This window comes from Ailuropoda melanoleuca, chromosome 12 (genome assembly GCF_002007445.2).
Source record: "Ailuropoda melanoleuca isolate Jingjing chromosome 12, ASM200744v2, whole genome shotgun sequence".
NCBI lineage: Eukaryota > Metazoa > Chordata > Mammalia > Carnivora > Ursidae > Ailuropoda > Ailuropoda melanoleuca.
Genome location: NC_048229.1, coordinates 71,837,011 through 71,862,483, shown reverse-complemented (window position 1 = coordinate 71,862,483; position 25,473 = coordinate 71,837,011). Strand labels below are relative to the sequence as shown.

The following is a 25,473-nucleotide window of genomic DNA, read 5'->3' as shown; positions in this document are numbered from 1 at the left end:
GGTACTAATTCTCAATTTCATGTAATATCATTCAAGGACTTTTTCCAATACTGCCAAAACTCTCAGTAGCATCTCAGAACAAAATAACTTTAAAATTTTTACTTTAATATATGGATATATTCCAGCATAAAAGAAAAGTGGTCACAAACGTTTTGGGCTTTTTGGTTTTTTTAAGTTTATTTATTTTAGAGAAAAGCAAGTGAGATGGGGGAGGGGCAGAGGGAGACAGAGAAGGAATCTCACGCAGACTCCCCACTGAGCACAGAGCGTCACAAGGCTCAATCCCAGGACCCCGAGATCATGATCTGAACCAAAACCAAGAGTCAGCCATTCAACCAACTGAGCCACTCAGGTACCCCACTGGTCACAAATGTTTTTAATTTAATATATTCCCAAAAGGTTATTTAGGTTACTTCAGCAATTTTCCCTCTACTAATGAGCGCAGGCTCTTAAAAAGAAAATAAATGCCAAGATTCCACTATTTTGAGTCTTGTTGACAATCGGAAAGAAAATTGTCATCAGGCATCAGGATCTCAAGTGTAATGATCCGTATGAGCAGTAACTGGGGGGGGGGGAAGAAGTCAACACATGGTGTAGGATAGAAGGCAAAAATAGTAGTAGTAACACTAGGTATGGAAAAGAGAGCAAAGAACTGAAGGTATAAAGGAAGTTAGTCCACTTCCTAATTTTGAAGTATGGGTTTAAATAAGAATGAATACACTTCTCTACATGAAGAAAACATACTCTTCGGTACCACTGTAGACTGGCAGAATTTACACCAGAAAGGAATTCATCATGGTGGTCATAAGTAGGATAAAAGAACATGGCCACTGCACTTCACACTGTAATTTCAACACATGATTTAGAAACAAGACCCCAAGCCTTAAAAAAAATGGGCTCTCAAACCCAAAACAAGCAATTTCAACATTATACTATCATTTTGGGATTCCTACAAGGAAATCTGATACCTTCATTTTGTTTCAAGGAGAACAAATTTAGGGGTGACTGTCATAGCTTGAGCATGTGTGTTTTATATCTCAAAATATATCAATTTTGAAGTTTAAATAAATATATACAATTAGGATCCATGTAATAAAACTTAGGGAGGGGATTACATTACATAAATACCAAAAAATGAAGTGTCAGTCCTAAAACACATTTCACTGGTATAGACCAAAGTGGCCAGCTTTTATTTGTTCAGAGAAAAAAAGTTTTGTTCCTGGTAATGGGTATTCTGGCTCAAAAATTGGAAACCAGACCAGGCTATCCTAGATCTAAAGTCACGACACCAGTGCAGCTTAGCGTTAGGAAGGTTCAAAAGGCCAAAGGAATTTTTCATCCTGAATAAATCCTGAAAGGGATTTAAAAATCAAATTTTAACCACTGGTGGCTTAAGACTACAAGGAGAAAGTTTTATCATCATTGCCAGTAAACATTACACTGAAAATACTTAATCTGTTCATACTTGTCACTGGATTTTTTTTTTTTTAAAGACTTAGTAATCGCTACACCCAACGTGGGGCACGAACCCATGACCCCAAGGTCAAGAGTCACATGCTCTACCAACTGAGCCAGCTAGGCACCCCTTGTTACTAGTTTTTAAATGGACATTTGACAAAACCTGGATTTCACTCCTTAAATGTGATAATTCTGTATGCCTGCTGCAACAGACTGAGTTCCAACAAAAGCCCCTGCTACCAGGAGACCATCAACAGGGTAGGTGCTGTCCTACACTGATGCATTCAATTAACCCCTCATTAGAAGAATCCTGCCTTTAATGAGCACATGTCAGCCCTAAGATTCAAGCAGCCAGAACTTTCTACTCAACTATTTATATGCAAAGACAAACCCGCGCAACTGACAGGTTGTCTAGAAAAGCAGCTACAGGGTCCTCCGTGATGGGAAATGGCCTAACCAAAAACAGTTCCTCTCCCAACACTTCCCAGCAAGGTTTGTATTTAATGATCACCATTAAATGGTTGAAGCCGTTTCCACTCTTTTTTACCAAATCGGAGCCATCAAGCAAGCCTAAGTCCAGAGAGCCACGACATATCTGCCTCCTTCCCGCTCAGCACTATGTTGAGCACAAACAGAAATCAGTTCCTCCCTCGTCTCTACTGGTTAGCGGTCAGGACTGTGGGGTTCCAGGCCTCTTGGGTTTGCTAGTAGAAGCTTTGGGTGAAGAGATGACTTCCCCCTGGATACTGAGATGCTGATCTCCACAGAGAGAGGTCCAAGCTACAGCTCTCAATCTGTAAAGATCTTCAGGTTCAGAACGCTGGTTGAACAAAGGTCAAGGAGAGAAGAGTATTAGTTTCTGAGAAGGGACATCTGAAAGCTCATAGCTCCCTAAAAAAGGGGACAGAGCTGAAGCAAGGGGTACAAGACATTGGTGGGACATCCCCAAGAGTTACACAGGGTGTGCCACCAAAAGCCTCCTGTGGCCCATGGCATCAAAGTTACCTAAATGTTATCTAAATTGGGGCTACTTTAGAGAACATTGGGGTGATCTTATTTTGAAAGGGATTACATCATCTACTGCAGGGGCTGACAAACGTTCTCTGTAAAGGGCTGGATAGTAAATATTTAAGCCTTTGCAGGCCATATGGTGTCTACCATAATTACTCAATTTTGCCGAAAGCAAGAAAATGGCAACAAAAAAATGGAAATTAATGGGCGTGGCCATGTTCCAATAAAACTTTAGTTACAAAATCAGACAGCAATCAGATTTAGCCCATGAGCCACTGTCTGCCAACCCCCAATCTACACAGTTGAACCCAAACAACAACAATGCCTACTTACAGACTTTAAGTGTGAAAACAAAGATTTCATGAACCCATAACGCTTTATTCTGACATCTCCTCAAAATCCTTATATCTTCCAGCATCACCCTAATCTTTTTGAGCTGAATTAAGTGGGAATCCCTCTTAACTGCCTTAGTAATATAAACAACTGAAAATTCTAACTACAGCTCCAGATCACTTACAGCCAGAGGAGGAAGACAGTAACACAAAATCTGCTCAGAGGCCACTTCAAAAGGGGCAGTATCCTAGTGCAACACTGAAGCTCATCAAGGACAGGTGCCCCTCTTAGCACCTGGTCACCCCCTCCCACCACAGAGAGAGCCTCACTGATAGCAATTCCAACAAAGCAATGCCTGTGGAGAATTAAATAAATAAAAAATAAAGAATCACTGGAAATACCAGGTTTGTAAATCAGCCTTTGCAAAGCAAATCAGGTTACCTATGTTTCTAGTCTTGGAGCTACCACTCTCAAAACAAATGCTGGTATGCTTTGTGGCAGCCCACTCTACTTCAAAGAGAACAGACACCCAAAAGGCTGAAGGCTGGACAGCTAATACACAGAAAACAGGCTCCTGCGAGCGGCAGAAGGACAATGAACACCAACACCATTAAAGCTCGGATAGATGATGACTCCTGATGCCCATACATCTTGAAAATGAAGATGCCCGATTCACTCTGCATTCAGTTACTTCATTTGAAATGGGCAGAAAAGTGGTGACAGCAATTTATAAATGGACATGTTTCATAGTTCAGGAGAAGGAAGGACTTTATCTAGAAGCCACAGCCTACTTGGGCAAGGACACTTCCTAAGGCAACCACGCAGAATAGAAAAAGTGAACTTAGTTTCAATGAAAAGCCGTGTGCCTTTCGTCAGCCTCTTTCCTTTAAGCCTGAAACCACTGCTGCAGAGTGAAAGTGATTTGCAAGGATTTGATTGCTTGGAATTTTCAGTGTGAGATTATTTCAAAAATTAAGAATAAAAATATTTCGCAGCCACCAAGACCTATGCTTCCAGAGAGAGGAGAAGGGAGGGGGTGAGCCGGCAGCGCTACAGGCCATTTCTGAAGGAAGGTTGGGGAAGAAGAGCGGGGGTTTGAATAGGAAGAGCTGGTCGCCCCAAGACCTTCCCAACACTCCTTCCGCTCTAAGCTTTAAGATTTGCCACCACATCCAACTGGATCACAGAAACCTGCTTGCAGTGACCGCAAAGTCAAAAGTGGACATCAGAAAGGAAAGATCTTCAAGAAAGAGGAAATGGCGGCAGTGAAGAGGCACAGAGTTTCCTCAAAGAGGTTCGAGGTCCATTCTATTCAACACATTTATTCTTGATGCTTCAGAATCCCCTCCTTTATGATTACAGATCCAACGAAACAAAGCTCTCTGTATACTCTGAACCAAGCCGACTAGTCCTGGACTGTGATGTCATTGATGGTGCAAATCTCTGAGAGAGCATTAGAGGCATCCAAGGTCTGCTATTTAAGTCAGACAGAACAAAATTTGGAACTTATGCAAAAAATAATCAGTAGTCACGTGTCTTACTAATTAAAGGAAAAAACTCTCGCTAGAAGAGTAAAGGAATGAGATCTGTTAGTTAATTTTCTGGTTAACTGAGTGTTAAATAAAAAGAGATATCTTACTGAAGTCCTTACGTACTTATTTTTTGTTAATCATTCTGCACTGTACAGGTCCATACCCTCACCTAAGAATAGTCAACGCAATCAACACAACATATCGTTTCTTGGGTGACTGAGGATCCAGCCGTTTATTGTTAATATGGCATCATCAGTTTTGATATCAATGATGCTTATATAGAATCCACCCCAATACAGGAGTTCAGAAAATTGGACTGAACATATTCTGAGCCGAGGGTGAGGTTTGAGAGTTGATTTTAAATAAATCCCTTTCCATTTTTTTAAGAATTCCATTTGCCTCTCTGCCTTCATAGACAAGTACAGTCAAGAGCTCTGCTCTGCGACTGTCGCTTGTTAGACTGTAGACCGTCTGCTATGCAGTAATTGATCCTCTAAGAATGTATTTTCACCTCCTGTGCTTCCCCTGATGATGCCGGGAATGCTTTTGGAGGTTCGAGAAGGGGGTCACTGAAATTGAAGAAGGATGGAGAAAGACAGCGGAGAAGGTGCACAAAGGCATGAGGAGACAAAGCTTATGAAAGGCCAACAAGGGGAGCAGTGGGGGAGCTGTGAGGGGTCAAAGGGCAGAGAGAACTTGCCAGAAAACAGCCCAACGTAACTCTATGTTTTGTCTGTGTAAATTAACCTGAAGATGCAAATCCTTACTCAGAGCAGTTTGGATCTTACCGGTACATATGCGGACGTCAGTGGATCAAAACAAAGAAAGAATAAAATCAGGTGGAAAGCTCTTGTACAAGCATCTGCTCTGCCACTGTTGCTTTTAGCAGCCCTGTTTGCTAAAGGACAATGGCCTCTGGAGCCATCTACCTGTGCCGGTCACTGCAGTCAAACACTGGCCCTTAAGATGGTTAATCCAGAGGTTAAGACAAGGACTAATTTCCCAACTTTAAAGAGAAACAAAATCCTGTTCCCGAAGGAAAATGATACTCTCAGTGACCAGCTGAAACCTGCAGTATCCTTTGTTCCAAAGTCATGATAGGCTATTGCTCCTGATATTCCATTACCAATCAATTCTGGTTTCAATAACCCAGGTCACTGAAATGTGTCCAGACACCACACAGACCAGGCTGGAAACCCTTAGACGGAACCTGTTGTCTCCATCCTTAAATACCAGAATAGCCACAGTCTTTTGCTGAGTGTTCAACTCTCCGAGAATTCAAGGTCAGCCCCTCCATGGCCTTCCAAGAGAGCAGTGCGATTTAAAAAGAGGCCAGGATCTTAACAAAACGATAGCAGGAAAGGCTATAAATACATTTTTCTATTAGAGAATCACTGTAAAAGATTTCGTTGTAGTTCAAATTTAAGTGGATTTCATTATAGCAGGGACAAAAAAATCACAACAACAACTATAAGGGATGGCCTACCTATTCCTGAATTAGCTCCAGTGACCACGACCACTTTGCCGGTGAAGTCTCGGCCCTGGAGGATCTCCATGGCGGTGGTGCTACCGTCGTATCTCTGCCTGCTGGTCGGCTTCGTAGGGTTATCATCCACCGTAAATGCCAGTCTCGGGTCCAAATAGGTGGTTCTTTTATTTATATGGCTGCAAAGAAAAGGAGAAAACAGTGAACCCGGGCATTTATAAACGTAAGATCATCTTATAGTTTAGGCAAGGCAAACTCCATTTTTCATGTACTAAAAAGGTTTATTCTTAACCCCAGAAAGAACTGGAGTCCATTTAAGTCTATCTTCTGGCCTCCAGAAGGATTACATTCCTGCCTGGAAAGATAGTCATCAAATCCTTTTCTTCAGAACTGCCTGTAAAATACGTCGTAGCATATGAAAAGCACTGCCTTGTATCCTGAGATCTCAAAAAAGGAAGCAGCTTTGGGTTTCTTTTTTTTTTTTTAATTCATGTAAATGTGGCTGTAAGATCTGTCAGCCACTCTTGTCAGTAGATTGCAGTGAAATCTCTGAACCCTGCACAGGGCATAAGAAAACTGGTAGGAGGTGGAAAACTCAAAATGATTAAAAAAAAAAAAAAAAAAGGCTGAACATTCTGAAGTTCTGATGATTTTCATTTCAAGACGGTATTCGTATCTCCTCTGAGCACTGCAGTTCTGATTTGGAGGTGATCTAAGTCTTGTAGAAACAATATTCAAATATATTGGTACATATGGATTAATGGGTTGCTCCTATGTAACAGATTCATTTTTTTTACATTTTTAAATGTACTCTTGGGATCTGAGAAAAAAGACTTCAAAATATCTTAAAAACCACTAAGGACTAACTCTCCAGAAGTAAATAGATGAGATTTTGTGATTTAAAGTTTTTCTGTAACATGTGTGTGAATGCTTAAAAAAATATATAGCTTAAAATCTATAGTCATCACCCTAGAAATACAAAGAGCCAATAAGAATCCAACTTTCATTTTACTTATAATCGGAGCTACCAGAGAAAAGTGTCTGTACGGGCATCACACGAGATGCCACAGCTGTGCCACAGAGCAGCTGGCTTGCACCCGCGTGCCTGGGCCACGGGCGCTCACCTCTCCTGGCTCCTCACTGACATCCCCTCGGTGGCCTGAAGGAAGCTACCATGAAAGGATGTGCCCCATGGAAACAGACCTGGGCTTCCCCCCCACACCCCCAGAACTGGTGGTGGAGCATTTACAAGCACACTGCTGTAACAGGCTGAGCGGCTGAAGAGTTACAGAGGAACTTAACAACATCAATGTCCAGTAGGTAATTTGATAAATTACAGTATACCTGTACAAAATCATACTCCATGGCCATTCAGCACCACTGTCTTGAAAAATATATACAGGAGAAAATGCTCACAAAACATTATATGGAAAAAGACAGGGTACCACACAATTCACAAAGTACACTCTTTACCTTGTTTTTCTTTGAAGCAGACTTGGAGAGTAAATTTAGAAATTATTAAAAGTAGTTATTCCTACTGATAAGATCACAGTTATATACTACCTATTTTTCTATATTCGACGTATATTACTTTTACAACGAAAAATTCCTATTGAAAAGCAAAATAAATGAGGAGAGTTTCTATATGGACACTTACTCGACAAAAAAAACTTGTCCGTTCTCATCGGTTTCTTGTTCCCATCCATACGGCAAATCTGAAACACAGGAAGACTGGCAGGTCTATGTGCAGCAAGGGTGGCGTGAACAGAGGCCTAGGCCCCAGGTCAGGAGGTGCCATGACCTTCCAGCCCCCAACCCAAAGCCTATCCCCCCCAACCAGCAGCCACGCTGGGCCACCTCAGGCCACATGTATCAACCGTGGCCGTTACAAAAAACCCATGAGAAATCACCCTCACCACTCCACCCTCACTCTCGTCACCTCCTTCTGCCACATCCCATGAGCTCCTCCAACAGAGAGCCTGATTCCTTGAGGGCTCCCTCCTAGAGACCTTCCGGGAATGACAGAGCAGCCTGTCACCTGATTGTGACAGTTTTGCTATCTAATTAACACTTTAAATACAAGGTTCTTTGCTTTATGACAACATACAAACCTCCTGCTATTCGTTTTCTTTTGCCAGTTTTCGGATGTTCCCACTGGGTCTTCTCCTCAGCATGACTGTAAGAGAAAAAAAAAGTTAAAACTCCACCAAAAAATAGTAAGGGAAGGTTACACTTCTAAAAATTAATCAACTGCATTGTTTTTCCCCCCAAAACAACACTATTTCCCAAGAGTAGTAAAGCCAGAGTTCAGAAAAGAAATACTCAGAACATAAATGCTACCATCTACATCAGGTCCAATTCCCCGAATGGGAAGGAGAAGCAGCCCGAGAAATCTCCTGAAAGCCTGTCTTTGTGAGCAGGCTGTGGAGGACGAGGAAGAGAAGCGGACTGGAACCCCAGCTGTAGGTCAACTTTAGGAAGCTTAGGGAATCACTCAGAATATCTAGAGGTGCTTTGCATTTGTTTTAGCTGTATCCCAGGACAGATGAACAAACTTCAGTGTAACTTATGATGCTGATATTTAGATATCATTTGGATGTAATATTAATCTTAAGTATTTATTCTTTCCACAGCTATAACTTTGAAGTGTTTTAAGCACTGACTCCTAACTGCTCCCAAGAGGTATTTAAGAATGCAATTAGATAGCCCCAGAGGTCACCTAACTGCAACCTAGCCAAGTTACTCAACTTCAGAGCCTCAATTTACCTATCTGCAAAATGGAAATGATCCTAGAACTGATCTCAAGGAAATGCTATGAGGATAAGGTATATAAAGGGCTGAACACAGTACCTGACATATAAGAAGCCCTCAAAAGTGCTACCCATTATTGTAAACAAATCAAATATACAAAACAGTCCTATTTCTGTGGTAAATTTAGCATTTTTATCTAACAGCACACAAAGTTATAATTAAAATCACGAGCCAATAACAGACTAGCGATACCATCAACAGGTGATAAAGTATCAAGAAGAACATAAAATTACTTCATCAGAGAAGCAGCTGGATGTTGCAAGAGGCATTCACAGGGGAGGCTGAATTTCCTAAAAGTTCATACTCATGCCAAAGTAGAAAATAATGATTAATCAATGACATCTAGATGATAAAATCTGAATGTGCCCTCCCTACGAAATAAAGAGAACAAATATGGACAGCATGAATCTGCTGTAAAATTTTACACGCGGCAAGCAAGGTTTTCTGGGGGAACTGTGGGCTTCAGGTCTGTTTTTGCAAACTCTCAGAGCAGGTGCAACAGCTCTGTGGACACGGGACTCAGGAGGCCAAAGCGTTGGGCTCCCAAATGCCTATAATCAGTCAGCCAGTCTCCCTGGCCCCACACCCACCTCACAGAGCTGGTGGAAAGGTAAGGGACACCCTACTGGTGACAGTGATTGGCAAACAATGAAGTCACTGTACAAATGCAGGGTATCAGCAGCAAGGACCAACGTCTACTTGTACATTGACCACCACGAAATCCTACTTGCAAAAAAGGAGAGCCTGAGTCCCTGGTAAGGATAAGCTCCTCATGGACACAGCCCCTGCTTCTCCTTGCAAACTGAAGGGAACAACGAGCAGACAAACCAGACGCTGGCAATGACATACATCGTTTCTGCTCTTTGCTTTGCTTTCCTCCTCATGCTTCTTCAAGAAGAGTTTACAGGTGTGATTTTACATTTTCCTCTGCTTAGCGTTAAAAGTAGATTGCATACCCACAGGCAGGCATGAAATGAATTTCGAGCCGAACTCCAAAAAAAAACCTGCCCTCAAGAATCCACAAAGTGCCCCTTTGAGCGGAACACTGACCCTCTACAAGGCCTGTGTCCAGCTGAACCCTCAGATACCCAGCCCTGTGCCTGGCCCGACTAGTTGCCCAAATGTAAACAGCTGGAATGAATAAATGCTTTCCAAAAGAGCTGGAAAATTCACTGAGAACATTTTTTTTTCTGTCCTGAAAGACATTTAAAAAAAAAAAAAAACAAGATAAATATTGTCACCCCCATGTTTTGGACTTTGACAGAAAATGCTTAAGTCAGGGCTTCTTACCACTGGCAGTCCTGACATTGAAGCCAGGCTGTCCTGTGCACTGCAGGACGATTAGCTGCATCCCCAGTCTCTACCTATTAGATGCTAATATACCAGAGTTGGGGCAACAGAAAGTGTCTCCAGACATCGCCAGCTGTCCCCGAAGGACACAGTGTCCCTGGGGGAGAACCCCAGGCCTGACACAAGAGAAAAGAACATAATTTGGTAGTGAGGATTTCAGAGCCCAAATGCTCATAAGTTCTGGCTCTCCCACTCACCAGCCAAGTGCCCTTAAAGAGGTGTTTCACCTCCCTGTGCCTCAGTTTCCCCACCTGTAAAATGGGGATAACAGCAGCAGCTGCTCCTTGTGGCTACTGAGGATTCAATGAGTAACATATGTGAAGAACTAAGAACTGTGCCTTTCACACAAAAGCATTAATTTAAATAAATACTTACATATAAAGCTTAATTAAAAAGTGTTCTTAATTGTAACCTAAATTGACTTTCTAATGAACAGAAAACCACGACACATGTCCCCAAAGTGTTATCCTCCTCTCCTTTAAACAGAAGCCCTCTTCTAGTTTTTTCTTTTTCAATAAGCTTTTTGTCATTTAAAGAGATAATTAACAGTGATCTTAATTTAAACCAAAAGGATTAAAATTAAATTCATACCATTACATGGATATCACTTTCAAGTATGCTATTCTAGAAATTTGTTTTTGAAGTATAGTTAACTTGGAGACAGCTGACTGTAAGGAGGGCCAGCCCCTCGGACCAGGGAACCATCTCCTGACCGGGCAAGACCGGCTGTCCCTCTGGCAGCCAAGACACCCAGGCTTCAGAAGAAGGTCTTGGGGGGGCGCCTGGGTGGCGCAGTTATTAAGTGTCTGCCTTCGGCTCAGGGCGTGATCCTGGCGTTATGGGATCGAGCCCCACATCAGGTGGGATCGAGCCCCACATCAGGCTCCTCCGCTATGAGCCTGCTTCTTCCTCTCCCACTCCCCCTGCTTGTGTTCCCTCTTTCACTGGCTGTCTCTATCTCTGTCAAATAAAAAAAAAAAATCTTAAAAAAAAAAAAAAAAGAAGAAGAAGAAGAAGGGCTGGGGGAGGAGGGCCCAGGAAGGCCCAGGTGAGTGCAGCAACAGCCCCAGGCACTGAGACCTTGTCCTTCCATCCCCACCTCCTGGCTTGGGCAGAGAGGCTGCTCTGGACCGTCCAAGGTGGGGAGAAAGGCCCGCCAGCTCTCTCTGGTGCCAGGTCTGCCCTCAGTGGTGGGACAGTCCTTTCCTTGAAAGCCCAGCCTGGTGGGCCCTGGAGACATAGGATGTGTGTGCTCTTGAGGTCTGTGAGTGCACCAAGGGACTCATGGGAAAGCACAAGGGGCCAAAAGAAGCTACATGACAGGAGAGGGACAAAGGTATGAGTCGGGGCAGTGGATCTCATTGGGAGCTACAGCCTCTGTCCTTGGGGGTACCCTTGCTGCAGCCGAGAGGAAAACAATTTGAAAACAGGAACTCCTCAGAGGGCAGTCTTTTTTTAGCCAATTAACAGTTTCCCAAACCCCAAGAAAGGACAAGTGACCCTTCGAGAGTTAAGAGCAAAAAAGACCAGGATGCTTGCAGGTCAGGAGAGATCAAGGGGGACTGCTGGGAATCCAGGGTTAGGATTGGTCAGAGGCATTCCTTCCACCAGAGAGCTAAAGAACAGAGGGCCGGGGGACTGGAGAGGGGTACCCCCAGCTAGGACCCAGCTAAAACCTGTCACTACATTCACTGTAAACAGTGGGATCAGACAGGCCAGTTTGAGACCCAACACTGGGGAGGGTGGAGAGCCTTTTCAGGGACCATATATGCACCAGTGAATCCCCTGGAGGCACTCGGAGGAGCTGACTGGGATGTGCAGATCTTACTGAAAGAAGAGCCCAGACAATGGACGCCATTGAGGAAGGAAGCAGGTAGGAAAAGCCACCCAGCATAAGGTAGGACACAGGGGAAGAGACCGGGTAAGACCAGGCTCCAGGTGAACTTGAAGCCAGGGAGCCTAGGCTAAATGGCCAGATAAAGGTAAGCCCCACACAAAGCAGGAGGCAGAGGAGGGCTCTAACAGCCAGGATGCCAGTCCTGTGCACCTTTTCATTCCAGGGCCCAGTATGCCACCTGCTCAGGGAGGCTCGAAGAACCCTTCACTGGAGGAATTAATTCACTCATTCCACGTGGACTTACGTCTCCCAGGTGCTAAGCATAGGGGATTCAGAGGGTAACAAGAAAAGGTCCCTGCCCTCATGAAGCTTACAATCTGGGGGAGGAAGACAGAGCACAAACAAGGAGAATATGGCTAAGATGACTAAAGAAAAGGCCAAGTACCATGATTCAGATAACGAGACGCTGGGAGGAGGGTGCAGGGGGTCAGGGATAAGCGGAAGGTCTCTTGGGCAGTGGCATTTAAGCTCAGCTCTGGGGGATGACAAAGCCCTTCACATAGCTCTCCAGGCACCACACACATAGATCTCCAGGCAGAGGTAACAGCAAGTGTGCACCCAGAAGCTGCCTGGAGCCCCACAACAGCCTAATGGCTCCCTGCTGCTAGACTTGCCCCTACCATTCTCCAGAGCCAGAAATCACCTTTCAAAAGACATAAATCCGACGGCACTCCCTGGCTCCAAGCCTTTAGTGGACCCCCAGGTCCTGATGATGGAGCCCCAGTTCTTCCATGAGGTCCTCCATATACTGGGGCCTTCCTCTGCTGCCTCAATCTTCCCACCCCTGCACCAGTACGTGTGCCGTAGAGAGGCCTCCACTCTGTCTCCTTCACCTGGGCTGCCCTCCTGGCCATGAACATGTCCTCCTCTACTTGTGCTGAGGCCCAGATCAGGTGCCAACCCTCCCCACGCACCCAAGGTGCCCCCCATCTCTCCAACGCACGCCTCACGTTAGCAGGCTGCTGCTCACTACGCACACGCCGCCCTGTTACTAGACATGTGCCACTCCGCCATGTAAGACTGGGTGACAAGGGGGTCTTATTTACCTTAGTACAACCAGTGCCCAGCAAAATGCCTGGCACACAATAAAACCCCAACGTGTCTTGAATGAATAAACTCACCACGGGTTTTTTGTTTGTTTTTTGTCTTCTTTTCCTTCTGGTTTTGTTCCTACCAAGCAACAGAAGATAGCAGTGGCTCACAACCCTGGGTAGGTAAGAATCTCCTGGGAAGAGTTTACAACATACCAGCGGAGGTGGGGAGGGCGCAAATCAGTTAAATGAAAATCTCTGGAGGAGGAACCATGGAAAAGGTATTTTCTAAGTTTTCCAGATGCTGAAAATCACTAATTTACAACCATGTTTCTCAAAGCCAAATGATAGCCTGCCTTACAGGTAAAGCCTATAAAACACAGATTCCCCACGCTGAGTGTGTGCTGCTTTTAATCTGTGTTTAGAACCATTGGCAGGTGATCCTAATATGAGGCTTAGGAGACGCTGTCACAGCTGTAGAGAGAGCGGGAAAAGCTAAGTTATTGAGCAGAGTACTTATTAGAACTGTGCTAAGTGTTTTATGTACAGTGCCTGAATTAAAATTCTGTCAACCCATTTTACAGGTGAAAAAACGGTGACTGAGAGTTCTTTCAATGGCCCAAATTCACACAGTAAGGGAAGGGAGAAAGGGTCTGCTAGTGTTTCCAAAACGTTGCCAGAAACTATTGGAGTTCTATCATATATACAAATGTATGTATGTATGTGTACGTACACATAACTACATTAGGACGTTTATTAAAAAATACATACTCTTAGCTCCCCACCCCAGACCCCTGCAGGAGGGAGCTGGGAACTGGTTTTTGGTTTTGTTTTGTTTTTCCTGATTGTTACTCCTGGATGAAGAAGTAAGGCCTGCGGGCCACCATGGCACCTTGCAGCGCCGAATCCTGAGCAGCAGAGGGCGCTCCTGGACGCTGCCAGGTGACCACCGCTGGACCCAGGGCCCAGAAAAGCGGCCAACCCCTCCTGGGGACCCTGGGAGCCTCCCTGAGGAACGTCTTTAACTATTGCCTCCAATTCACGCGGCCTCGCCAAGCTGGACAGCCGACCCGAGACCGTCCCCGCGCTGGTGGCATTCCAGGCAGCGCAGGGTCCCGGGCACTTGAGGCCGTCAGGGTTGTAGGTGCGGCCCCCTCCAGGTGCGTCCCAGGCCCGGCGGCCCCCCTGCAACCCCTTACTTGGCATAGTAAACCCAGCCGTCCTTGGTGGTTCTCTGCTCCCAGCCCGGGGGCAGCTCGTCCTCGCTGTCCGTGTCGTCCAGGCCAGCGTAGCGCAGGGCTGCCATGACGGCAGGGGAGGCGCTCAGTCACCCACTCTCTCGGTCGCCCGCTGCCGGGTCTCTGCGCCCAGGAACTCACTCCCGCTTCAACCGAGCGCCGCGCGCGGCCAGACCCAAACGCTCGCGCCTGCGCACTGCGCCGCCGCGAGCCGCTCAGACGCCTCGGTAGCTAGAATTCAGTCTCCCGCGTTTCGCAGCTGCAGGCGTAAAAGGGGCGGGGCCTGGGAAGAACGCCGGCGAAAGCACCGGAGAGATCGCACTGCCTCTCGGCTGGAAGTAAAAGCCGGTGGACGCCCGTTACTCTGGAGATGGAGCTGAGCTTCGTCCACCTCCCGGCCTCGGGGAAGGGGCGTGAGCCTCCAGGCATGTTCCAGGACTCCGCCCGTTGCTCAGCGACCCGTAATTACTTCCGCGTCGGTCTGCCCAATCCTGCTGGAGCTCCAGAAAATGAGCATCCTGGGAAATGTAGGCCAGGCCCCGCAGGAAGGGACAGCGGAGCAGAAAGCAGGGACGCGGATGCTGGTTTTCTGGGCTCTGTCCTCTCCGTCTTTTAGGACATTATGAAGACTGGATGTTCCTGCTCAGAAACCTTCCAGAGCTTCCCATCACCCAGGCTGACTCACACACTTTGTTGTGCATGTAACCATAACATGTAAAGCGTGAGAACGTTAAAATGCAAATTCCCGCTTGGGGAAGATGCTCCCAGCCACAGCATGACTCTGTTGATAAATAAAGGGCTAACGTTTATAAACCGCTTAATTCTGGGCCAAGAATTCACAGACTGTCTCTTTCCTGGAGCCGACACCTCCGTGAGGTGGGCACAGTTAGAAGAAAGAAGAGCAGGGGAGTAACTGGCAGTTGAGGCCGTATTGCTATACTACAATTATCTATTTATGGGCATACTCCTGACTAAACTGACAGACCATCACATCTTATGCTTCTTTCTATCGCTAGCACTTGGTAAAATGCCGACACCTTCAAGTTCATTGAATGAAATAAATTAATGAATCAATGTGATTTCATAGGTTTGGCCCTCTATAAGTCAACCTAGTTTAAAACCAATTCCCAATTTACAAATTGGATTCTCTCAAATCCTCTTGGAACACCTACAAATATTCTATCAATGTCCTGTGTCAACAACTGGAAGCATAAATTTAACTTGGTCTTGCCTAAGTTGTTTTCCAGAACATTTCCCAATTGAAACTCACTCCCCAATTCACCATTACAGGGAAGTCTACTGACCAGGATTGCCATGGCCTAGGTCTCAGAACAATGCAAGCCTCCATCTCAAAAATTACATATCTTTGAAATTTCTTTTATTTTTTTAGATTACATATTTAAACAGGTGGGGGGCATGGGGAGGCAGGGAGCTGTGTTGCTTTTTGCCTTCAAGTTCTGAAATTGATATTGCTTTGGGATTCCTGCTCTGCACGATTTTTAGGGAAGAGACTTGCTTTCCTTTGAAGGTGCCCAACCAAAAGCTAACTTAATGAAAATATACTTTAGTTTTCACAGGTCCACTATTGGATCTCAGACCTATCAAAACATCACTCTCCAACCCATATACATTTAAATAAATTAATTTATTAATATGCTGCTCTTCTGTTCCCTCCAATTTAACCCCTTGTCTCTGTCACCCAAGCCAATTTATTCCTTAGATATAAATAGAGATTAGGTCACAATGACCCCAAATGATGGAAAGGGGAATAAATGGAATCAAACTGATTAGTCTTAGCCTTTCCAATCATAATCTATAGCTCTGCTCAAGGACTGACCGCTTAGATTTATCTCTGATTGCCTTCACCAGAGCCTCTCGGGGCACCCGTTGCTTATGACTCAGCATCAGGCCACAGGTAGTGATACAGTATGGTATCTTCCCCAAAACTTGGTAATGCTCCCCTTGGTAAAATTCACAACTTCTAGGTCAACCCTCTGCTCTTCCTACCACTTAAACTATTCCCTCAAGGCTTCTCGTGCCATGGACATCACGGTTTCTCAACCTCAGCACTACTGACATTTGGGGCCAGATAATTCTTTGTTGCTTGGGGGAGGGGGGAGTCTTGTCCTGTGCATTGTATGATATTTAGCAGCACCTCCGGCCTCTACCTGCTAGATTCCAGTGGTGTCCCCCTCCCCCAAGCTGTAAAATCAGTAAGTCTCCAAGCTGTTGCCAATTGTACCCCCAGTTGAGAACACTGATCTACACTAACAGTAAGCCAGAAAACTACTAACTCATAAATTAAATGCTGGGAAGTATTTAAGATGTTGAAGAGACCCTTCCTGGCCAGAGATTCACAAGGTGGCATTCAGACCCTGCTAGTTCAGATTGCCAATTCTCTAGCACTGTCTGAGGGCACACGTTTCTTCAATTCCTAGTCGCTCCAGAGTTGAGACCCATGGACTGACAGAAGTCTGGCTGAGTGGCCCTGATACCAATAATGGTCCCAAATGGTTATGATGACCTAATTTCATTCCTTTCTTTCTATTTTTTATCTGTGGCTTCTATCAGAAGATTAAGAGTAAGACATACAGGCATTTGGGGACTTATGAAGGTAGGCATGCCAGATTTTAGGATTTCTAGCCTTTTGGCTTCATTCAAACTGATGTTGTTTTAGTCATGCTTATTTTATTGCAAGCAACAGAGACTTAAGCAAAAGTTTATGTCAGGGTGCACATGAGCTAACTTAGAATGTTATCAGGGCCTGAGCGAGCTCAAGGACAGGCTCCTTTTATTCCTCTTTTGGATTTCGTAGTCTCTTGCTCCTCACTCTCTGCTCACGAGCTACATTTTCCTGCTCTCTCTACTGGCTTCCTCCGTGCACCACCACTTCTTGCCCCTTGAGGTCTACCTCACACATGGCTTTGACGTCGGTCTTACAAGGATCTCTAAGAGGGCGAGCTCTGTTTAGCATATAGATTATTATAGGTTTGAGGAGCCTTAAGTTTGGGAATGAGCCAAGGTCCTCAGTATGTACGCCTAAATAAGCCTAAAGAAGGGTTTGCTCTTGTAAAGCCAACTAAGTCACATTGATGGGTAGTGAGGAGATCTTAAAAAAATCCAATGTGTGGTTATACAATTGCACACCAGATGGCCCTATGTGCCCACGATCTGAAAGGCTAAAGACCAATTCCTGACAAGGATTTCTACATTTGAACTGTCTTTTCTCTTTGAGTGACCTTTTATGCACTAAGTGACAATTGATGAACATAGACTGACAAGTTGCTGCTAAAAGCAGTTTGGCATTACTTACATGGTGGACACAAGCTTTAGGGGAACATCCCCGGGGCCACATTTCTTTTTTTTTTTTTTAAGGTTTTTATTTTTTTATTTATTTGAGGGAGAGAGAAAGCGAGAGACAGGGCCTTAGCAGAGGGGGAGGGGCAAAGGGAGAGGGAGAAGCAGACTCTCTGATGAGCAGGGAGCCAAAGGGGCTTGATCCCAGGACACTGGGATCATGACCTGAGCCTAAGGCAGCCAGGCGCCCCACACACCCCAACCCCCACCCTAGGCCCACACTTTTTTAGTTCCTATCATTACTGTGATGATGGTCATTGCCCTCCCCCTCACACACACAAACAGCCCAACAATTCTGCAAACCTGCTTTAATGGAAGTCACCGTTCTTTGGGAAATTAAGCTTCCTGTGCTGGTGCCAAAGGCAATATGCCTATGAGACTTGGGAAGCCTTCCTGGCTCCTCTGACAAACTTCTCACAGAAGGTAACCAATAAGGAAGAATGCTGAACAGGATTCCCAGGGAAAACTCTCTCCTGGTCAATGTGGCCTTACATAGGAAGGTGTGTTTGTATTTCATTTATTCACACAAACACACAATAAGTGAGAAAAAGTTATGCCATGTGTCTGAGAAAAAAACAAGAAAATCGAAACATTCCTTGCATCCAGAAATCAGTCAATTAGGGTAAGACCTACAGACACACAAAGAACTATGGTTTAAGGATTTTAAGAGAAGTTTGAACCAAGATGTACAGGTATACAGAGGCAAGGGTGAGTTTCGGTGGTAGGGTTTCCTGTAATTATCTTTGGAACCAAACTCAGTTCATGTCACTTACAGTGACCAAGTCACTTAACTTTCCTTATTTCGTTATCAGCCCTGTTTTTACAGATGAAGAAACTGGGGCACACAGAATTTAAGTAACTTGTCTGTGGTCCCTCAGTGAGTAAGAGCCAGCAGGCTCTGGAATTAGAATCCAGACAAGAGGACTAGCCCCGAACTCATCCTCTCTACTAATGTTCCCCTGTGTGCTATCTTTCCAGAACAGGGGGTCCTCAGTACTGGGGTGCCCAGGGGTTTTCACTCCTCCATGAGAAAATAAGAAAAACAAAGTAAAAAAAGTGAATTATTCATAAAGCTAAATCTATTTTATTTAAAGTACTGTTTTTTTTCTTTTCAATGATACTGTATCTGTTCTGCTTTTATTTATGGTGATCGACTTTATTCCTTTCTCCCAACATGTTTTATTATGAAATTTTTCAAACATCAAGAAAACTTGAGACAAGTCCGATCAACGTCCAAATTACCACCCCTGCAACACACAGACCTAGATACAGTAATTGTTTTTGTTTTTTTTTTTTTAAGATTTTATTTATTTGACAGAGAGAGAGACAGCCAGCGAGAGAGGGAACACAGGCAGGGGGAGTGGGGGAGGAAGAAGCAGGCTCCCAGCCGAAGAGCCTGATGTGGGGCTCGATCCCAGAATGCTAGGATCACGCCCTGAGCCGAAGAGTCTTAAGGACTGAGCCACCCAGGCACCCCTAGATACAGTAATTGTTAACCTCCTGCCACATTTGCTTTAAAGAGACAGAACTTGATTCCCTGAAGCATTAGGAGAGAATGATTTTGTTTTCTTATGAGAGTCTCCAGGACTTAGTAACAAGACTCATTTTCTCTAGGCCACAGTGAGGCACTCTTCCCTGGTGAGTGCATTTCTATTGCACTGATATCTCCAAATCAGACCCTCACATTTGGAAATTTCATTTAATTTACATTTAAAGGCCTCATGTTTCAATGTAGCTTTACTATATAACTGCTAACTTGCCATCATTCTTGAAATTCTATTTCAGCCTAACTTCATTCCTGGCTACTTTCTGCCCCACAGCAAGAAGAATGACCCCCTGGGAGGCAGTCGTGTTGCCCCCAGTCACTCAAAAACTGTGGTGAGGAGTCCATTCCATTTAAAGTCTTCTGCCACCTGCTTAGAGTGTCTTATTTTGGCAGCCAAAGCTTCCAAGATGTCGCTCTGATCCACAGCTGTTGCAATCTTGCAAATGAATTCATCCAAAGATTCCAGGCCCTGGAGCCCAAGATTCACCCCAGATCCTGCCAGATGTGCACACGTGAATACACCAGGAGAAGGGGACATAAAGAAAAGAAAAGAAACAAAGAAAAAAAGGCAATGACTCCAAAGCACTCAGCACAGTGCCAGGCACAAGGCAAGCTGTTATTCTTAAATACTGTACCACAAGATGTTCGCTCTTGTCATTGTTCTGATTGGTGACTAGAAGTGGACTTTAAGCATTTTGAAATTCAACCATGAAGTACAACTCTGATTTTAGATCTGACTTTCAAGCATATGCGTAATTATATGAAGGTTTTACCAGCATTATCACATACACCATTGTGACAAACACATAGAGGCAGGTATCATTAGCCCCACTCTATACAAGAGATAAACTAAAGTTCAGATTAGCAAGGAGAGCACGAACCTGGCCACAGAGCAGAGATGACGCCCAGGTCTCCCAGGTCTAGTCTGTATTGTATCTTAACCGCCTAGCTCTACTGCCTCCCATGTGTCGTACAGGAAATCTGAACTCGTCAACCAAAGGAACTGTGTTTATGTGCACTTATGGGATCTTCCAGCACATTTGCGGTAAATTCTTTTAGAAAGAAAACAATAACATACTCTCCTGGATTCCTAGCACTGCCTCTCACCCTCTCCCACAGCTTCTCCATAAAGCCTGTCTTCTGTCTGCAGTGGGCACCTTGATCAGAGCCGGCTACTTAAAATGCTAATCTAAACAGCCACTCCCTTACATGAAAATGATTTTCTGAGGATATAAAATAAGCTGGTGGTGGCTTCCAGAGCAGCGAGCATTTCCGAGTAGTAACAGTGAGTAATGAGAGAAAGGCTTTCACAGCATCCACTTTGAATTTTGTAATTTGTGCATGGATTATGTAGTCTCAAAAAATAATTTTTAGCTAAATTCATGAATAAATATATAAATAAGACAAATATTTTCTTGTGGTTATCCCCATAGCTGTTCCCAGACCTGGCATTCCTAATAGCTACATAGCACAAGGCTAAGTGTTTCAGACTCCAAAGCTGAATAAATTTCAGGTACAGCATCTGTTTCATACTTGTTAGTTCACTAGGCTCTGGTTAATCATAAAGATAAATATTAAAAAGGCTTACTGAAACTGGATAACATCTATCCCTAATAGATACTGGTAACTTGGGTGAAAGACATGTGATAAAAACCTAAGACAGAAGTGTCTTTAAAGTGAGGTACATGCCTATTGCACCTGCCAGCTCGAAAATGAATGTGATGCCTGGAGCTCAAACAGCCTTCTTGGACCATGAGGTGAGGTTTACACCCAGGGAAGTGATGAAAGGCACAAAGAGGCTAGGTCCCTGACAATGTTATGTAACTCTTTCGCCTACTCCTTACTCCCAATTCCATATTTATATAAGAGAAATAAACTGCATGTATTTAAACCACTATTAAGCTGGGTGTTCTGCCACTTGACCCAAGAAGTTCAACTAATCCAAGAAGTTCAACCACATGTGCTTCTTTTGTTTTCCACATTCCAGAATGTTATTTTTATAATCCACTCTCCTGCTTCAGTTGTTCTTAAATATTTATTTACCAAAACAAAATAGAAGTATGGATTTTTGCCATTTTAATGAGCTTTTGGGAGAAAGTGGCGATAAATGTATGCATCTAATCTACTGTCTTGAATCAGAAGTTTGCCCTCATAATATTTTTGAGAAAATTAAACAGTATAATGAATAGGAAATTCCCAGTACGATGCCTAACCCAGGGCAGGCACTCAATAAATGACCGCAATTATTGTGTCTCATTATCATTGTTACCATTGTTATTTCAAATGCTTTCTCCGGTGGTGCTTGTATCTAAAGGCCACAAGAAATGCAAATTGAAAAACAAAAGGCCCCATGTTGTGCATGTATTTTATAATTGCGCTAATCCAAATCGACACACATGTATTGATTATTTTTTCATAAATCAAGAGAACATTTGTAGTGACAGGGGAATTTAAACAGCCTGATTTAGCTCCCCTAGGCAAACAGTGTTTTGTTAACTTAGCAAAAATAAAATGGATCACATGCAAAAAAGCCATTCCCCTGCCATCCCATTTCCTCCTGGGCTATGTACTTGGAACCACGATCAAATTCTTAGAAGAAAGTTCAGAGAGATGTACCAGGTCTGTTCCTCAGCAGCGTGTGTGTGTGTGTGTGTGTGTGTGTGTGTGTGTGTGTGTGTCTGTGATCGAGGAGGTAATGGGGGCAGTGAGGGTGCCATGGGCCCCCGGGGTCTGACAGAACTGCACTTGAACCCTCATTTGACCTCCTATTTCCAGCGGGTGCTTGGATAAAAATCTGAACTTCAGCCTCCATTTCTTCAGCTGAAAACACAAGGATAATTTATTTCCTTCCTCTTTCAAGCTGCAGATCTCCTTTTTAAAAAAAAATGCTCATTTTTTCATCTTCACCTTTCTTTTTGTCCCAAGTGCTTTCTACATCTCTAGCAACTGCTAAAAATAGACCTACAACCCAGCTGGGGGAAGCATGATGGGCACTTAGCACTTGTGTGCAAGTCCCCCGCTCTGCCACTAGCTGGGTAATTGCATTAGACCTCCGTTTCCCCATCCAGAAAATGCAGGTAATGTTAATGCCTGCCCCTTGGGAGGGGGAGGGAAGGATTACAGGAGGTAACGCCTGCAGAGGCTTAGAAGAGAGACTGCTCCATGGTACATGTGAAATACCTGTGAACAAATAATACCATGTCGCAGGCACTGTGCTGAGAACTTCGTGTGGATTATTTATCCCAAAACCCCTATGAGCTCAATGCTATTTTTTACCCCACATTGCCAGTGAGGTAGGGACAGGTTAGTAACTTTCCTAATTTATTCCTAGAGCATAAACGGTGGAACCCGGGGTTGAATTAAGGACATCTGCCCCCGCAGTCACTGTCTTGTCCTCCACTCTATGGCACCAATCCGAATCAGCTGTGGTGCTAAAGGAAATTAACTCAGTTGTTGACCTTTCTTCAGTTTTTTGCATGAATTTAAAAAAACATTAAGAAATTATTATGTTTGTTTTCTGTGTCAAGCATAGAAAATAGTGGCCAATGTTATTCAGCTCCTACTAAGCACTCTAGATATTAACTCATTGAGGGAGCGCCTGGGTGGCTCAGTCGGTTAAGCGCCTGCCCTGGGCTCAGGTCACGATCCCAGAGTCCAGGGATCCAGTCCCACATCGGGTTCCCTGCTGAGCGGGGAGTCTGCTTCTCCCTCTCCCTTTGCTCCACCCCCTGCTTGTGCTCTCTCTCTCTCTCAAATGAATAAGTAAAATCCTTATAAACACGAACTCATTGAATCTCACAACGTCTATGAGGAGTACACTACTAATATCCCCATTATACAGATGTGAAAACAGAGTCTGAGAGAGGTTGGATATGAAGTATTAGCAAGTAGAAGAGATCTGGTGCCCCAGCTCATACTGTGATGTCATACATGAAGACATGGTCCCTGCCCTTAAGGAATTTAGGATCCGCCCAGGAAGAGAGCCCCTTGCCCCTGCTTGTCCTACTTCAGTACTGCTCCCTCACTTCCCCCCACCACTTCCAAGCTCAGGGGAATATTCTAAACAAATACCCAGAAACTGCCCTGCACAGCAGCTTACCTGTGTCAAAGTTGAGCACTCGAGCTGCCTCCCCCTCCACGGTGACCACCCTGCCCTCGCCCTGGATGTAGGCTGCAGTGGCCCGCCTGTGGTACAGAACGATCTCAAACAGCTTCCTGCTGCACTGCACTCGAGGCATCACGGTGTCCCTCACGCGAGGCTCAATGTCCATCTTGTAGGTGTTGAACGCTTGGTGGAAGACGGTCTTCATTATCTAGAAGGAGAGGGTAAGAGACTTGAGAGCCTGGGTCTCATCATCCAGGCTGACAAAACGGTGTTTCTCATGATGATTTTAACAATAAGCCAGGAGACTAATGGAACTTCTCACAATTGGTGCTGGTAGAGGACAGGAATGATAATTAAACCGTTGTCTAAAATTTTGTTTGTGAAAGGTTGATAATAAAGAAAATGCTTAGGTACAACCCATATTTGGTTCTTAACCTGAGACCAGGAAAGAACATTACAACTCTACTTTGATCAACCTCTAAATGAAATTTAGCACTTCCTTCCATTGTGGAAGTAATTATAGTAGTACCCGTGACTTTGTTTCCAAAAAAATGCTAGGTGTTTTCAAATGATATTATAGTTGTTGCAGAAATTTCAAGCATTGTTTATGCTTATCACTTCTCTGAAATTAACCAAATTATCAAAATTTATATATCACTAGATCTTATATCATGCATTAATAAAGAGGCACATATTTTCTACTCAGGCATTTTTTGAAAACATTTCGATAACTACATTTTAATTCTATCATTTTCTTTGTTATCTCACATACTTTATCTTAAGCATTTTAAAAAACACAATCCTGGGGCGCCTGGGTGGCTCAGTTGTTAAGCGTCTGCCTTCGGCTCAGGGAGTGATCCTGGTGTTCTGGGATCGAGCCCCACATCAGGTTCCTCCACTGGGAGCCTGCTTCTTCCTCTCCCACTCCCCGTTCCCTCTCTCACTGGCTGTCTCTCTCTCTGTCAAATAAATAAATAAATAAAATCTTTAAAAATAAATACATACATACATACATACATACATACATACATAATCCTGAGGAAGTTCCTGTAGTTTTCTCAGACTGCAAAAGGACTCCATGGTGCAAAAGAAGTTCGGATTTTATGTAAACTTTATATAAATAGTTGGTTTCTGACATTTCTTCCTATAAAATAATCATCCTATGAAGTTTGTACTTTTTCTATCCTCATTATTGAGATGTGCTGAGACATAGAGAGGGTAGGTATGTTTCCAAAGATCACACAGTAAGTTGCAGAACTTGCCTGAAATCAGGCCCCAACCCTTAAACATAATGTTAAATGGCCTCTTAAGTGGTGTTCCCTGCCCTTAAGGAATTTATAATCTGCTGAGACAGATTTATTCTACCTGTTTTACTACCTTATGCATACGGCTCCATTTCCTTCCCTACCTCCATCCCAAGGAAATTTTCTCTGTTATCACATCACACAAAAAATAAAGGTAGAATATTTTCATTAAACGCAGACAGTGTATTGAGAATGGTTTAATCTAAGACACTCTTGGCAGAATTTAAGTGAAGAAGGCACCTTAACTGGTCCTGTGTATAGATTAATTTGGCCCTGAATTTTAAAGATTGTATAGATTAGGGGTGCCTGGGTGGCACAGTTATCAAGCATCTGCCTTCAGCTCAGGGCGTGATCCCGGCGTTATGGAATCGAGCCCCACATCCGGCTCCTCCGCTATGAGCCTGCTTCTTCCTCTCCCACTCCCCCTGCTTGTGTTCCCTCTCTCACTGGCTGTCTCTATCTCTGTTAAATAAATAAATAAAATCTTTAAAAATAAATAAATAAATAAATAAAGATTGTATAGATTAGCTGGGAGATATGCTGCACATGCCCATTAAATTTCGGGGTGACTTATTTGAGAAATTTTCTCCTGTACACCAATACACATTATTCTAGGAGGGAAAAAAACTCATCCATACCCAATAAGGAACCCATCTCTGTGTCACAGTGCCAAGAGCTAAAGCAAAAGGGAAAAAAAGGAACTGGGGAATGATCTTAAAATGCATCTACATGGGATATTAGCCTCAGAGACAGTGTCTTCTGTTTGCAAGTTAAGAGGAACTTCCAAAGTGAAGCATTTCTGCAGGTGCATTGGGGTTCATGCTAGTACAGACTCTGGGATACCTACTAATTGCTATTCCCCTCCTCCTTGCTAAGAAAACCCTCTGTTTATCTGGCAGCAATGTGCACCACCCCAGGAAGTAAACCTGCACCATCCGAGTTAATCAAGGCAAACCATTCTCTTTGCTAGTGATTGGTCAGGAGATAAGCATGTAACCCAGTTCTGGCCAATGT

At 44.1% G+C, this 25,473-nt stretch overlaps 1 protein-coding gene across 7 annotated transcripts in view; it reads right to left on the bottom strand.

Annotated features, from left to right (window-relative positions):
* WWOX (WW domain containing oxidoreductase) overlaps positions 1-14,725 on the bottom strand; it is a 1,195,262-nt gene extending 1,180,537 nt beyond the window's left edge. For 2 of the 7 annotated variants that reach the window (XR_004618878.1, XM_034637804.1), the window contains exons 1-4: positions 14,109-14,724; positions 7,932-7,996; positions 7,478-7,535; positions 5,821-5,999 (exon numbers count right to left, since the gene is read on the bottom strand). Coding sequence is in view for 6 of the 7 variants with exons in the window: in XM_034637804.1 (XP_034493695.1) it covers positions 5,821-5,999; positions 7,478-7,535; positions 7,932-7,996; positions 14,109-14,215 (409 nt within the window). In the remaining variant the exon portion in view is untranslated. Of the gene's footprint in view, positions 1-5,820; positions 6,000-7,477; positions 7,536-7,931; positions 7,997-14,108 lie in introns of all 7 variants that reach the window. The other 5 variants (XM_034637803.1, XM_034637806.1, XM_034637807.1 and 2 more) reach the window with 5 other exon arrangements.
* Between the last annotated feature and the right edge of the window lie 10,748 nt (positions 14,726-25,473).